Genomic DNA, 15,715 nt, shown 5'->3' on the forward strand with positions numbered 1-15,715 from the left:
AAGCGAACTGGAATAACGGCAATTTAGTGCCGCATTCCTCCGGGGTGACAGCCGTTTCAGTGGAATTCTTCGGTCGCACCCCCGCCCCGCCCCGCCCCGCCCCGCCCCACCCTCCGGCCTAAGGTCCTGAAGGGGCGAGTGTGGGGGGCGGGTGCGCCGAGTGGGAGGCGGCCCCAGGACCAACGAGGGATGCGGCGGCCGACGGGGGCAGCGGGGGCCGTAGCGGGGGCGGGCCGGGGGCGGGCCGGGGGCGGGGCGGGGCCGCGGGGAAGAGGGGGTGGCGAGCCTGGCGTGGCGAGAGTCCTGGCAGCCTCAGTGCGAGCGCGGTAGGTCCTGGGGCCAGAAGGGACGGCGCGGGACGGGCTGGGCTGGGTGTGCCAGGACCTGGACGGAGTGACGGAGTGACGGAGTCAGCACGGATCGGGGGGGCACGGACGGCGAGGCTCTGGCCAGGGAGGCAGGGCCGGACGCACGGCCACCACCCGCGAGGACCGCGTCGACCCGCGACACGACGACAGCTGCCGAGATCTTCCGCCGCCAGCCGCGCCAGCCGCGATAGCCGGAGAGAGAGGGCGGGGAGGGGCCCAGGCCCAGCCCAGGCCAGTCCAGGCCAGGCCAGCCCAGGCCGCCGGGCCGCGCCGCATGGCCTTATGGCTGCAACCGCAGCGCCATGGCTAGATAGCGGCCTCAGCATCGGCATGGCGACCCCGTCATGGCCTAGTCCATCCAGTCCGCACAGCCACGGTCGGTGGGCCACCGCAGCCCCCGCAGCCCCCGCAGCAGCTGCAGCCGCAGGCCGGCCCAGCCTTGGCAGCCTCTGCAGCCTCTGCAGCAACTGCAGCCTCGGCGGCAGCCGCTGCAGCCTGTGCAGCCTGTGCAGCTGCAAGGAACAGTGAAGCGCGTCGCAGTGTGGCAGTGTCGCAGGCAGTGTCGCAGTGCTGAGCAGGCCAGGCCGCAGGGCCGCGGGCCCCAGCGAGGGCCCCAGCGAGGGCCCCATGGCAGCCAGGCCGTAATGGGCGCGTGATGGCAAGAGAGGTAAGCCCACGGCCTTGCCCACGGCCTTGCCCACGGCCTTGCCCGAGGCCTTGCCCACGGCTACGAAGGGCCGGGGCGCTAGGGGCGGGCCCTCCGCGCTGAGCCCCCATCCTCCATCCCAGAGTCCCGGACCGGCACAGGCCAGGCTAAAGTGAGAGTGATATCGGAAGCAGCGCAAGCCAAGTGAAGTGTGATGAGTGAGGGGCAACCCTAACCTAACCAGTGTGATTAGTGATGTGCAACCGCAACCGTGTGGATTTACTCTGGATACTGAGCACCAGGCGGGCATGACCGAGACCGTGAGTACACCAGTAACAGCACCAATCACGCGTCACAATACACCGTCACACTGTTGGGAAGGGCGTGGGCCACGAATCGATATTATGGACCTGCAGTGGCCTAAGTCGTATGGACCGCGCCGTGGGTCACCACGCGAGCCGCGCTGTGGGTGGGCCATGCCGCCATGCCCATGCCGCCATGTCCATGCTGCCATGCCCATGCCGCCATGCCCATGCCGCCATACCCATGCCGCCATGCCATGCCGCCATGCCCATGACGCCATACCCATGCCGCCATACCCATGCCGCCATGCCCATGCCGCCATGCCATGCCGCCATGCCCATGACGCCATACCCATGCCGCCATACCCATGCCGCCATACCCATGCCGCCATGCCCATGCCGCCATGCCCATGCCGCCATACCCATGCCGCCATGCCCATGCCGCGGTGGGCCACGCCCGGAACACGCAGGTCGCACCGGTGCACCGGCACTGTGATGACAGTCTTTGGAACGATGCTTCCATGCTTAAAACGTTGATTTTTAAACAATTCACTGAAAACGTAATGGTCGGACACATGGCCAAATTATGGCGTGACAAAAAGTCACGCCAAAAATTGGCGTGACACGAAATTCACGCTGAAAAACGGCGTGACATATGAGTCACGCCCTCATTTGGCGTGATTGACAACGCGTTTTCTGAGGCAAGTCACGCCAAAAAGCGGCATGACAAGAAATTCACGCCAAAAATTGGCGTGAATTTTTGAGTCACGCCGATTTTTGGCGTGACTTTTGTGTCATGCCGTTTAATGGCCTGACACTTTCTTCACGCCCCTGCAGCGGCACGAAGTCACGCCGGTAGATTTTCAGTGTTTGAAGTGGTCCACGCCCAAGTAGAACACAAATACACTGTCATATGTGGCCGACTACTCCCTTTGCTCGGTGGGACTTAAGGCCTCGGGTCATGACAGTGGCTATAACGAAGTTATCCCTCCCCTGCCCTCTCACCCTCAGACACGAACGGCACTGGGTTGGTGCCCCGGCCAGAAACAATGGGGGCGCATGGGGTTTTGTCATCATTGCGATAATCCATTCCTGAGATACTTTCCTTTGGCGGTCGCGACGCTACTGCCGTTCGCCAGTTTTCGTCCTCGCTGGGACGTGCAAACTTAACATTTATTGAGATTTTGAGTGCCCTTATTACGTAAACAACTAGAGATAAAAAATAATCAATGCAGAGGATGATTCAAATTTATAAATTAATTTTGGATTTTAGTTATTTTAGTCATTTGTTTTTAGTTACTTCTTTTCACTTCTATCCGTTTACGAAATAAAACTCCAAAAAGCGCAAAAATCTCAAAATTTGCGCTGGGAGTGAGGTGTTAGGAACGGCCAGGCCGTGGCCGTGCCGGGCCTCTGCTGCCGGGTAGCCTCGCCAGCCAGTTTTGGCAGAGGACCTTGTTGTCCTGCTTGTTGTCTTGCGGCGCGCCGTTCGGTGTTCCGCCACATTTCCGCTCTCCGGCCCTGGTGGGTAGAGAGGGGGGGGGGGGGGGGTGTTGCACCTCGTGCTTGTCGCTTGTCGACCGCTTCTCGTCGACCCGGACGTTCTCCCGCCAAGCAAACCTCGACTCGAAACGCGAGCCACGCCAGCTGCGCGGCCCCCATGATGACACCCACCCCTTTTTACACGATCAAATTGCTGCACCACGGTTCCCCTGTCTTCTTTGTTTCAATCTCTTCTCCTTTTTTTGATGGCCGGGGGAGGGGGGGGGAGTAGAGGAGGAAGCCACCTTAATACTGGCAACACTTACAATTTTGAAAACAAAACAAAAAAGCACAGAAAATGACATTTTTATGGGTAAAAAAAGAGGTCTTCTTCTGCCCCTTCAGTCCGTACCAAAATGACGACATTGCAGTGAAATCTGGGGAAGGTGTGGCGTATGAGATTCCATGGAATTTTTAGGGGTGGGGAAGATTTGCGGATAAAAATAGGATAACGCACCCTCTACCGCCTCTCCCTCCGGCATGGACTTTTTCCCCTGTGCCGATGATTCCACAGCTAAACTTTTAGAAGGGTCACCTCGCTCGCGGGTCGAGGGTCTTTGAAGGGCAAGGGTGCGTAAAAATTGAGAGCGACAGAGATAAAAATACGCCATGCACGCACCCGCGGGAGGCAGCTTTGCGGCACTGTTAAAAACGATAACCCGCGGGCCCACACAGACCTTTTCTCCTCCAATTTTGGAAGTCAGCTGCACTCTACCGCATCGCATACTCTCCAATCTACAAATTTTTGAAAAATTAGTCGTACATTTTTAAAGCAATACATTAGTAGCTTTGAATTTATTTTAGCGGTGCTTAAAATTTAGACTGTTGTGGTCATCTCACGCGGCTGAGGCTTTTTCGTGCACACTCTCATTCCAGGAACGTGACATCACGTTGAAACGAACGTTACAAAATATCATGCTCGTTTGAGTATTGTGTCACATTCGTTGGGGTGTGAATTGGTAAAAAATCAGCTTGTTCACATTCAAACGAACGTGACACAATGCTCAAAGGAACGTGACATATTGTCACGTTCGTTTCAACGTGATGTCACGTTCCTGGAATGAGAGTGCAGGTTCATACTTTTCAGGCACTTTGAGCGGTGTGCCGTTTCATAGCCTTACATAAGATATATCTTTGTCCCTCCGTGCGGTTTGTCAATGAGTGCGAGAGGACGGACGTATTACAGTATGCGGATGACCCTAAGATAATCTCACAATCTCACAAAATTTGGCCACGAAGGGGAGAGGAATGGAGGGTGGGGCGATGAAGCGAAGAGTTGAGGTAGGGGGCGGGGGCATACTTTTTCGCGCCCTTTTTCGGAGCTATCCGTGATGATGTGATGAGGTCCAAGCCCCTTGACTCATGGGGTCGCTCTGCCCTGCTCGTCCCAATACCATAGGGTAGGTTGTGGGACCAGCCAGCGGCCGACCCAACCGCCAGCCCAGCCGCCAGCCCAGCCGCCAGCCCAGCGCAGCCAGACATGAGGCTAGTCGGCCTGGCAGCGCGGCTTGGGGCTTCCCATGGTGGGCGGGGGGTCGATACGAGAGGTCCGCGTAGAGCCACGGCACGGCCGCGGCACGGCCACGGCACGGCCACGCTGGGGGCAGGGAGGCCGGGGCCCTAGATTCTTGTGGACCGCGCACGGCACATTGTGCACGGCCCACCGCATTCCTAAACTCCCATCCCAAAAAAAGTATCTGCCATAAAAATCATTAGTCTCAGTTATTTTGAGTAAGAATTTACTTTGCCCAAAGAGAGCACCAAGTCACACTTCGGCCATGTTGACATCTGACAGAGCCATGTTGACCTCATAATGATCCCTAAGGCAGTAACATCTTTACGCAGTTTGACCTCATTGCATATAAACTTGACTTGTCTGTCCTGGTAGTGAGTCGTTGAGAAAATCAATAAAATTGAGGTCAATTGGATTCGATTTATTTCGGGCTTTGTGACTGGTTCTCTCGGACACAACAAGGCATCGAAATTAGATTGAAAAGGGGACAAGTGCGGGAAGGAATGAATGGGCGAACGTGGTGACGATTCGAAACCAATTGTTGTTGTTGTAGTTGTAAATGATACTGGCAGGGAAGGAGATCTTAGGAGGTGATTCAGCCAGGGAGACAGCAAATTTCGCTTAGTTAATACAAGGGGTGATTTTTCTCAAGATTTTTGCATGAATAGTCATAAGAGCCTGAGAGTACCGTGTCGGAATAAAGAAAGAAAGTTATTTCTTGGTCCTGGTAGATTGTTGGAGGAAAGTATATTTGATTTAGTTCAAAAATGCATCCGAGTTTCTCATAATGGTGAGAAAAATTCAAGGACAAAGGAAATTTTCCTGAGTGAACTGTCTCAGCCAGATATAGATTTTTTCGGATCAGTGAGTATCTATGTCGCTGTATCGGTTTAAAGTACGCGCGTCGATAGTAACCGACCAATGCCAGTGTGATGTAAGTTAGTCTTCGAGTAGAGTGCAGCTGCGGATCCTTTTTTCCTCTTGGATGCCCGCCCATTTAGCACTGTAATTAAGCGCGATAAATGCCCTCAAAAATGCACACCGGATGTAGGCGGCTTCACAGCAGGGTCCCAAATCGACAGTACACCTTAGGGTCACACGCAACAGGTGCAATCAAAATGCAGTGAAGTGGAACGAAGTTTGACAGTCGTTTAGGATTTCGATTCATCCAAAGGTTTTCAAACGTTCTTCAACCGAGAAAAAGTGTTACCACGATGCTCATGTGTTGAACGAGTCAAATTGGCCACAAACACACGTGTTTGTTGCCAAACTGCAGTTCCATTGGCAGTCGCTCGGCGCGCTGCCTTTTCTGGCGGGCGACTACAAGGAGTGCTTTTTGTTGCAGGAGGCGCGCGGCAAGCAACCCTTCAAGATATGGGACAGCCAAAGAAACCTCCGCAAAGGTCTGGTGGTGTCAAGTTTTGAGGAACTCGTTGTCCGAGGTGAGTAGTACATGTATTATTGTTTGTAATTACTGCGATTAGTTATTTTCATTCCTTTTATTAGTGTGGCGGCGATGAGATGGGTCAAATGGGGCACTGTCGTTAGTTTAGTTGGAAGCAGTGCGTCTAGGGGGCTCGTCCGTAGCATTAGTCGGGGCGACGAGAATGAATGGCACCCCGAAACGTTAGAAGGAAATGAAATGAACAGTTCCATATCGATCTACGAGCTTTGGACAACGTGGGTATTTTTAGAAAATCATGTGGTCTTTCCGTAGAGAGATATTCTAAACAGGGTCTTTACGGATTACCCCATACAAGTTTTCTAATCGTGTGAAACAACGCCTCGGAATAGCGCGACTATTAGATTGGGCGCATTCCGAGCCAAATCAAACTGTCCTCGTCACCCTTCAGAACCAGTGGCGGATCCAGCGGCGTCCTGAGGGGGGGGGTCAAAGTAGCACTTTTTGCCTACATACAGCACGGTAAACACGGTACCTGGTTTTCCCAGGAGCCCTATGGCGAAGACATAGGCGATTTCCAGGGGGTTCCTGGGAAAACCAGGAACCGTTTTTACCGTGAGGGGTAAAGTGTTGCTTTTGCCTACCTTTCAGGCGGCTATCTGTCAAGGGAAGGGCAATTGTCCTTTTGCCCCCCTCTGGATCCGCGCTTAGTTCAGAACATAGCCTTCACAAAGACCGGCACTGGCCCAATGCACGAGGTGAGCAATTTCGCGAAGGGAAAAGTGGGAAAGGGTTTTCAGAATGGACGCCTCGTATTTGCGTCTGCATCGGCACCTCAAGTCTTTTCTGGTTGGCGACGTGTAGGCGGGTCGGAACAAATTTAACCCGATTTCTCGATGTGCGCAAAACAAAAACAATAAGCGGCCTGCATGAAAACCATCCCGCTGATGATGCGGGGGGCACCGCGCAGTCCGAGGTTCGTCTGGAGGCTGAGGCTCGTGCGAGGAACCGTCCCCCTCCGGCGGCATTTGACCGCCGCCGCGCCGCCGCGTTGACGACCAGAAGAAACGGAGAGTTGAAGCCTTGTCTGCAGCGCTGCAGCGGCCTTACCAGCCCTGGGCCTGGGTCCCAGACCGACCAGAGTCCGCGCAGGGGGCGGGCCGTGGGCCGTGGCGGTGTAGGGCCGAGGAGGCCGGGCCGGGCCGGGCCGCGGGCAAGGCGTCCGGGCGGCTCCGGCAGCACTACAAACGGTCCAACCGATCGATGAACCCCTCGCCTCGCCTCGCCTCGCCTCGCGCCCCCTCCACAAGGGCAGCCTGGCAGAGCCTGGCAGAGCCTGGCAGCCTCCACTGACGGGCTGCTGGGCCGGCGTAGCGGGGCGTGGCGGGGCGTGCGGGCGGGGCGGGGCGGGGCGTGGCGGGGCGTGGCGGGGCAGGGCGGCATGGCGTAGCGTAGAGGGGTACGGCGTTGAGGACACGGCCTAGATGGGTACGGCCTGCTCGGAGGCAGAGCGGAGCGTGGCGGCGGCGCGGCAAGCGTTGCGCGGCGTGGCTACGAAGCTGTGGACAGATTCCGATTTTCGTCGCTCTGCCACTCTCGCACCTATAGGAGACACCCCATGAGAACGAGAGAGAGACAGAGCGACGAAAACGACTGTCGGAATCAGGCTGCTGCATCAACGCACTGCGGACGGCGCGGACGGCTCGGACGCTGCGGCTGAGGGCCATTGCCGAATCAAGGCGCCCGCCGCTGCAAAGGAGGAAAAGGGGGGGGGGGGTGCACGCGCGCTGAACGTCCCTGTCAAGGAGCCCTGGAAGGAGCCTGCACCGCGCTTGTGTGTGTGTGTGTGTGTGTGTGTCGCAGCCCTGCGTTATACCCCATGCCAGGCGCACGCCACCATCCGATAGACAACGTCGGCCGCTTGGCCGTTGCCTGCAAGCGAACCTCGGCCAACTCCTCCCTCCTCTTCCACTCGAGGTAGCACGGCCGAGGCGGCACCGGGGCGGCACCGGGGCGGATGTCAAGCGGTATCGCATCGGGAGCCGTCAGTTCCGGGCCTCGGCCCTCGGCCCTCCGAGACCCCAGGCCCCTTGCCGCCCCTTGCCCCGGCCGAGGCCCCGGCCAACCCGATTCACCTAGCGCTATCGGAATGCACGCCACGCCGCGCCACGCCGCGCCACGGCACGCCGATGGCGAAGGCCGCTGCCTCTGTCATGTGCCGTCTGGTTTAATGCGAGCATCCCTGCGCAGCACCCCGGGCCCGGGGAGGGCTGCTGGCTGGGGGCGGCTTGGCTGCTTCCGCGCGTCCTTCTCGTCGCGCTGTCGCTCTCTCGGGCTGGTAGGGCGTGCCGTGCCGTGGTCGGAGCGACTCTCGGAACAGTCCAGTGGCGCGAGTTCCGAACTACGACGTGGGACTCCGTCAATACCAGGCGCACTCGGCCCACACGGCGTGGCGTGGCGTGGCGTGGCGGCCCAGTGGAGCGGAAGGGTCCAGGGAGGGAGCGCCCGCCGAGTCCGGGGCAGGCCACACGCACTGCAGGCGTGTGTCCGCGTGGCCTACCCAGGGGTCGTCAGGCGTTCATCCACGCGACCGGACCGGCTTCGGCGGGGTCCACCAACCTCGGAGAGGACATTCGCAAAGCAACGTTGGCGCGGCAACATGACCCCGAAGATGTTCGAGTGCTCTGTGACCGAGACGCCGATGGCGGTTGCCTGTTGCAGGCAAGGAGAAGCTCGGCGTCCCCGCCAACGAGGCCGCTCGCCTGGTGCTCGAGAGCGACGGCACCCAGGTCGAAGACGGCGAGTACTTCAGAACACTCCCCAACAATTCGGTGCTGCTGCTGCTGCGGCCCGGAGAGCGCTGGCGCCCTCCAGGGGTCGACTTCATCCGCGCGGGTGAGTGGCGTGGGGGTGCCAGTGGGCCAGAAGGCCGGTGGCGGCGGCCAACACTCTAGACGCGAGACGGGACTCGAACTGAACGTGTGACCCCACCAACACCAATGGATTCCTCGTTCGGAGAGCAATCTATTAGTGGGGTCACACGTCCGGTTTGAGTTCCATTTAGCGGCTCTGGAGCTCAAAACACGTCTAGAGTTTTGGCCGCCTCCACCGGTCTTCTGGCCCACTGTGGGTTGGGTTTGAGGGGCTGCAAGTGGAGATCAACCAGTGCTGCGAGTAGGAAAAAAAAGAGGGAACCAGTTGGCGATTTTGGCCACAGCAGGGCATCTTAGTTCCGTTTTTCATTGCTGTGTTTTTCGGAAAGTCTTTCATTACCTGTGCTATTTAAATAAAATGATGACCTGAGAAGAAAAACAGAAGTCTCCTCGGGATAAGGACTACCTTGTGCGTCCGGGGTTTCGAGATGCCACGGTAATGCTGGTGCACTGTTTTTTTTTTTTTTTTTTTTTTGTCGTGTGGGCATTGAGAAACACGCGAGGCCTGCCACCAGCCCGTACACTGTTGAAAAATGTGTCGAGGAGTTAAAGGCGTTCGCCAGTGTGCCAGTCCAGAGAGTACCGTCGGCTTGTGTTCCAGGGGACGGCGAAGACTACGACGAGGCTGCCGACTTTGAGAACGGTACGTGGAGGCACGCGGCACTCCATTTTCTTCAGGCACTCATTAAAACAAAATAGCTCTAAAATTCGTGGTTTCATCATTTAAAAAAAAATGCTAAACAACATACGTTCCACAGCGGAACATTTTTTAACAGTGGATCTGGGCAAACCACTCCAATCGTTTCTTTTCTAATGGATTTCATTACTAGCAAACTCTCGCACATCTTGCACGAGAAAAGCGATTCACTTTTTTATCCGGCACATTTTTTCCTTCTTATTCACATTTTTTGACTCTCGGCGCCGTGAGCTCGCATGCACTCGTGACCGAGGCAGAGCGGGCCGTGGCCGTGTGTGGCCGTGCGGGGCGGTGCGTGCTTGGCGCGGGGCGAGGCGAGGCGAGGCGCGAGCTGTGAGGGTGTGGCGTGTGTTGCAGCGATCACCGCCATCCCTCGGATCGTATGTGAGACCATCAACGCCCTGGAGTTGCAGAATGAGGTGCCGTCTTGGAAGATCATGGACAACAAGGGCCGAGTTACTGTCGTCCTGCACTGGGACCACGCCAAGGCCGGGCAGGCCGGGCAGCAGGGCCTCCTTGGCGGGCCCGGCGGAGGCCCGGCCGGACCTGGCGGCGGGCCTGGCGGGCCGGCGGGGGCGGACCTGGAGGCGGCCCCGCTGGCCGCGTGTCCCCCGCCCCGCCAGGCCTCCAGGGCCTCCAGCAGGGAGCGACGACGGCGGCCTCGGGCTCGATGGCGGGGACGGTTGGCGGCGGCGGCGGCGGGCCCGCTGGTCCGGGCAAGTCCAAGCCGCCGGCGCTCGTGATCCAGACGTCCCTGGAGAAGCAGCAGGCCGTGCTCAACGACATCTACACGCCGCCCAGCTCGGCGCGGTACGGCCCCGGCCCCCACATCACCGTCATCAACCACGACGACGAGGTGGCCGGGCTGGGCGGCCAGGTGCCGCTGCAGTCCCCGGGCCCCACGCAGACCAGCCGGCACCACCTGCAGCACCCGCCGCCCCTGCGCCTGTCCCGGCAGGCGGGGCCGCCGGGGGCGGGCTCCTCGCTGGACACGGCGTGCGCGCAGCGGGCCGCCGCCCTGGCCCTGGCCGCCGAGTGCGACTTCCACTGCTGCGCGCTGCACGAGGAGGGCCGCTTCATCGCCGTGCACAAGAGCGTGGCCACGTCGCCCATCCAGGACGTCGGCTCGCAGACCTCCCCGCAGCCCACCTCCTCCATGGCGGGGGGACGCACTGGTGAGTAACACGCGTAGCACGTCGGAGCCAGAGGCTGGGACAGGGACTAGACAGGCAGCAATAACCCCAGCGGTCCGCAAAGGGGCAGGGTGGACAAGCGAGGTCATTCAAAGCGGGGAGCGCCTCCACTGTATGGAGACGTTTAGGTACCTCCACTAGCAACTCTAAATGCGGGTCGACGTGAAGATGCCTCCCCGTGCTTTTGCGGGGCTTTGCGGCGCTTTGCGGGGCATGCTCACGTCGACTCGGATTTCGAGACGCATCGCGGTGGGGCCGTCGGGCCACGCAAACAGCGGCAGCGCCACTCGTGCGCGTCACGGCGTTGGCGGCGTGCTCTCCGGACTGATTCCGAGAGACGTTTTCGCCGCTGTCTCCCTCGCACTCATGGGGCGTGCCCTACGAGTGTGACGAGTAACGCGCTCCTCTCTCTCGCACGCAGGCACGCTCCGCGGCGGCCAGCACGTGCGCTTCCTGGACATCGAGGGCCGCGGCGGCGCCATGCAGGCCGAGCACGGCGGCGACTCGTCCGAGTCGGAGACGGACAACACGGTGCTGGAGGAGGAGGCCGTGACGAGCGAGAAGTTCCTCCTGCTCATCGACCAGCTGTCGGTGGACCAGAAGCGCCACCTCTCCATCAAGGACATCGGCATCATCCTGGAGCGGCTCAACTCCAAGATCCTGGACGTGGAGCGGCTGGACCGCGAGAGCGAGAGCGACGACTGCTACAACTGGACCATCAAGGCGACGATCCGGGGCGACGTGCTGCAGGAGCTGGGGGTCATCTACAACGGCAACTACTACGCCATCTCGGAGCACCCGGGCTACAAGGAGGACGTGGAGCCCGGGCTGCCCGACCCGCCCGAGGAGGAGGAGGACGAGGACAGACTTTAAACTATTTACTAATACTTTACTAAAACTTACTCTGTGAGTGTTGGAGCTCGTCAAGTGAGTGTTGTTGTTCGTTGTTGTTGTTGTTGTTCATTGTGTTCACCACTTTCGTCGTCATTCTTCATCACTTTGTGTGTCGCCTCATATGGTTTGCAACCAGCAGCAGCAGCAGCGGTAGCAGCAGCGGGAGGGAAGCGGGGTGGGGCAGTGAGCGCGCCACGCGTGTCGTAGCTTCCGACCGGCAGTGACCGGAAGTGACCGGCAGCGACCGGAAGCAGACACAGCTAAGTTGTGCCGAGGCCGGAAACGCAACGCACGTCGTCGAAACTTTTTCATGATTGTGAGAAGGTTGCATGTTAAGTGCTGTGATGTTTACATGTTAATTAGGAATTGTTGGAGGGATTGTTGGACGACGCGACTGGCGCAGCAAGCCAAGTGAGATAGAGATAGGGCTGGCGACTTTGGCTGCCCCGCTCGGGTTTGGAGAAATACCACGGACGGTTGTTATTTCAGAATGGTTTTTTCGCAAGACTACCATCATCAAGACAAAAAAAGGAAAATAATAAAATAAGAGGAGTCGCGTTTTATTTTTTAGGTTACGAGAATGTCAAGATAGAGCTGACAGTCTGTGTATGTAAATTCATATAATAGTGGGAATGCTGTTGAAATTAATATCAAAATCCTGTACGAAAAGCGTGTCGGTGGCCTACAGTGCCCTGTGCGGCCGCGCCAGGCAGCCTCGACGCCCAGCACAAGTTTGTTTCCCTTAGGAAGAACAGAGTGACCCTTAGAACGATCAATTTTTCACAAACCGTTCTTGATTGGGAACGAGAAAATTAGCTTTACTTTGGTACGCAGATAACGTTACTAGCTGGAAAAAAAGGTCCCAACATTTAGTGTGAGGAAAATAAAAAAATCAATCTTTTATGTTGATTTTTGTTGTTGTTGTTTTGTTCTTTTTTATTAGGGTTATGATATAAGATAGGGGGAGAGGCAGGAGGGACTTTTGGAAAAAACGGGCGCGTTTCTCAGAACCAATGCCCAGCAAGGAATGGCTGGTCTAATCGGCTTGATATCCATTCGGACCGTCCGTTCCTGGCCGGGAGGGGATCCCTTTGCTCACGCAGTCGCTCCAAAGATCTTTTTTCTCAAGTTTTACTGACGAAGAGCAATACTCGACACGGAGTCACGAAGTGCCGAATGGCTGCGAGGCGTGGCGGGGCGGGGCGTGGCGGGGCGTGCATGTGTGTGTGCGTGTGTGCCTGTGTGGGCGGGTGTGGGTGAGTGCGTGTGTGTGCGTGTGTGAGAGTGTGCGTGCGAGAGGGGTGGGGAGTGGCCGGACTGCGTTCCGGCGTTCTTATCTTGCCGAAATCTTGCTGTCTTACCAAAAGTCTTGTTTCACGTCTCATCATTGTGACTTGTTTAAACTCTGGGAAGGGAACAGGTGGACTGTTCCCTGAAGTTACCCGTGTGTTCTTTACGGCAGAGAACGCTGTCACCCTGTTTGTTGATATTATTAAGTAATTAATGTACGGTTAAAAAGCTTTAAAAATTATATTATGTAAACGAAATGTGGAAAGACAAACGAACCGCCGACGGATTTTTGTTTTGGTCTTGATTTGTTGATGTTTTTGTGAAGTACGAATTCAGACTGTAGCATTGTTAACTAGCGAGACTGTAGATGACGCTCGCTTACTCATGCCGAATGTGCTCCGACTACAGACAGACAGACTGCAGCCACAGAACCGCAGTCAGCGAGAGTGAGAGAGAGAATGCGTGAGTGCGCGACGGAGTGAGTGACTGAGTGAGAGAGAGTGAGAGAGAGAGAGAGAGAGAGAGAGAGAGAGAGAGAGAGAGAGAGAGAGAGAGAGAGAGAGAGGAAAGGAGGTCCCGCGTGGCCCACGGCCTCGAAGGCCAAGCTGCTCACACATTTTTATTTTGTAAGACCGTGTAATAATTGTAACCGAATAATTAGCAAATGGACTGCCTAAATGTCACAATTGCACAAATTGAGTGGTGGCTGTGTTCCCGTTGTCGTTGCATATCGCAGGCTGGGCCTCTGTAAACACAAACGACAAAACAAAACCCAAATCGGCAAATGGACGCTTTAATTTCTACGGTTCATTTTCGTTTTCGAAAAAAAAGGGACAAAAAAAGAAAGGCGGGTGCAAGGACGGAGGAGGCGGTCGGGAACGGCAGCGAGTCCCCTGTAGGGCGGGGGAGGGGGAGGGGAGGGGAGGGGGCTCAGCTGCCGGATGGTGGCTCCAGGGGCGCGTGGGTGGGCGCGGGGTGGGCGCCCCGTTCGGGCCGCGGCCCCAGAGAGCCGTGAGTAGGCCAGACAACGAACGCCTCGTAGGGCGGTGCCCTGGCGGTGCCCTGGCTGTGCCGATGGAGACCCCTTCCCGCCCAGCCTCAGTCTTGACCGTACTCTTGTTGTTTTTATTATTGTTTGTGGCGTCGTGTTGCCGCCCCAAGGTTGTGAAGCTGTGGAATGCAGTCTCCTGATTTGATAATAAGCTATTCACCACTGCCACGGGGCCGGGCTGGCGGGGTGCTGGCGCGCTGCAGCCTCTGCAGCCCAGTGGCCGGGACCCGGGACTCGGGACCCGGGACCACGCCGGGACCCAGCCGGGACGGCGGGGCGGAGTGCCCGGGAACCACTGCGCATGCGTGCGCGCTGCCGCACCCGGCCTAACTCGGCCCCCTGCTCGTGTTCGTGCTAAAAAGCTGAAGAAAAAAAAACTGTAAAAGGGTTCAGATGAAATGAACCAAAAATACCAAATAGCTCTCGGGTGTCTCCCTTGTTTTATTATTACTCAAAGAAAGCGTTGTCGTAACGTTGCGATGCCAAACATTATTATGATTATTATGATTATTATGATTATTATTACTACGATGATTATTGTGAATTCCTAGCCTCTGTTGTGTAAAAACTGGTTTTGGAGAGAAAGCTATAGAAGGTATATGAGGAAATATATGGAACTATTTCTTGCTCGTTAACGACTGTGTCTCTTTCTTTTCTTCCTGTTTTGATGTTTCAACGCAGCACAGAACGCCACGATCAACACCACCAGGTGACGCTCACACTGCAAGGATAGCGCCAGAGCAGCCGCACAAACTCAATGCCTAAGTACAAATTTCGCACGTGGCTTCACTCAATTTTACGCGTACTTTCATCACAAATTTGTACGATATTTCGTGCGAATTTTTGTGCGATTCTGCGTCAGCACAAACTTGGCGGGAAAAAAATTACGACAGCATACATAAAAGAAAAGTGTGAGCAGGTCACGTCCTAATTTGTACTGGTCCATTTTACAGTGTGAATTCCCTCATCGTCTTGATCTGAGCTTGAGAGCGATTGACCTCCCAGCCGCCCCAGCGTTCCGAATCCAGCCGAGAGACTATTTACCCCCTCCCTCTCCGCCGCGCCCTGGACTCCCTCCCCCTCCCCCACCCCTTTTTGGCTTCCGCAGCGTCGGGGCTGTATCACAGTCCACAGCCACCCCTTTGTCCCCGGCCGGGGCCGCCAGGGCCGCCGGGCCGTAGCCAGCCCGCTCGACCCACTTAGCAATCAGGTGCATGTTGCCAAACAGCGCGCGACCAAACTCGTGTTGATTCAACCGTCAGAATGGCCGTAATGAGAAAAGGCATTTTGGGGGAAAGAATAATTTTAATAACGACAACAGTAAAAGGAACAGTCGGCGCGCCACCTGCGCGTCCGCGCGCGCGTCCCAGCTGGCAGCAGCATGCGGGCGCGGCCGGGCGCGGCGCCGTGGCGCGCCACGCTGAAAAGTACACACCGTGAAGCGTAAAGCAGCAATCTCCAGATGACCCACATGACCCACGTGGCCTACATCGAGGCGGCGCCGTCTCCTTCACCTTCCCCGGCCGTGAATGCCGCTGGTCCTGGCGGTCCACATGACCTCCTCGCCGAGCCGCCATCCGGAAACAACACCACCGACAACAACTTCCTGTTCGTGTCAAGACTTTTGCAGGCGGCGAAAATCTGGCGGGTGCCGCTATGGAGCGCGGCGGCGTCGCCATCGGCGTCCTCGTCCTCGGCGTCCTCGTCCTCCTCGTCCGCGGCGTCCCGGCCGTCGGCGGCTGCGCTCCATCTCGCAGCTGCAGCCGCCGTGCCGTGCCGCCGTGCCGGCTGCGGCTCCGCAGTGCTCCGCAGCTGCTGCGGCCCGGATGGCCCGGGTGGCCCGGGTGGCCTGGATGGCCGGGATGGCCTGGATGGGATGGCTGC

The 15,715-nt window shown here is 57.4% G+C and overlaps 1 protein-coding gene across 1 annotated transcript; it reads left to right on the plus strand.

Annotated features, from left to right (window-relative positions):
- The first annotated feature begins 331 nt into the window (after positions 1-331).
- Positions 332-13,673, plus strand: LOC117649606. Its single transcript, XM_034392501.1, has 7 exons — positions 332-1,035; positions 5,717-5,813; positions 8,495-8,668; positions 9,761-9,910; positions 10,051-10,330; positions 10,373-10,578; positions 11,018-13,673. The coding sequence occupies exons 1-7, from the start codon at positions 1,024-1,026 to the stop codon at positions 11,467-11,469; spliced, it is 1,371 nt and encodes a 456-aa protein (XP_034248392.1). The 5' UTR covers positions 332-1,023; the 3' UTR covers positions 11,470-13,673.
- The last annotated feature ends 2,042 nt before the right edge of the window (positions 13,674-15,715 follow it).

This window comes from Thrips palmi, unplaced genomic scaffold (genome assembly GCF_012932325.1).
Source record: "Thrips palmi isolate BJ-2018 unplaced genomic scaffold, TpBJ-2018v1 HiC_scaffold_4, whole genome shotgun sequence".
In the NCBI taxonomy this organism is placed as follows: domain Eukaryota; kingdom Metazoa; phylum Arthropoda; class Insecta; order Thysanoptera; family Thripidae; genus Thrips; species Thrips palmi.

Bases quoted from the DNA above. Each gene is read 5' to 3' on its own strand.
- LOC117649606 (XM_034392501.1), top strand. The intron at 8,669-9,760 runs GTGAGTGGCGTG...CGTGTGTTGCAG, and splicing joins GGTCGACTTCATCCGCGCGG to CGATCACCGCCATCCCTCGG. The intron at 9,911-10,050 runs AGGGCCTCCTTG...TCCAGCAGGGAG, and splicing joins GGCCGGGCAGGCCGGGCAGC to CGACGACGGCGGCCTCGGGC.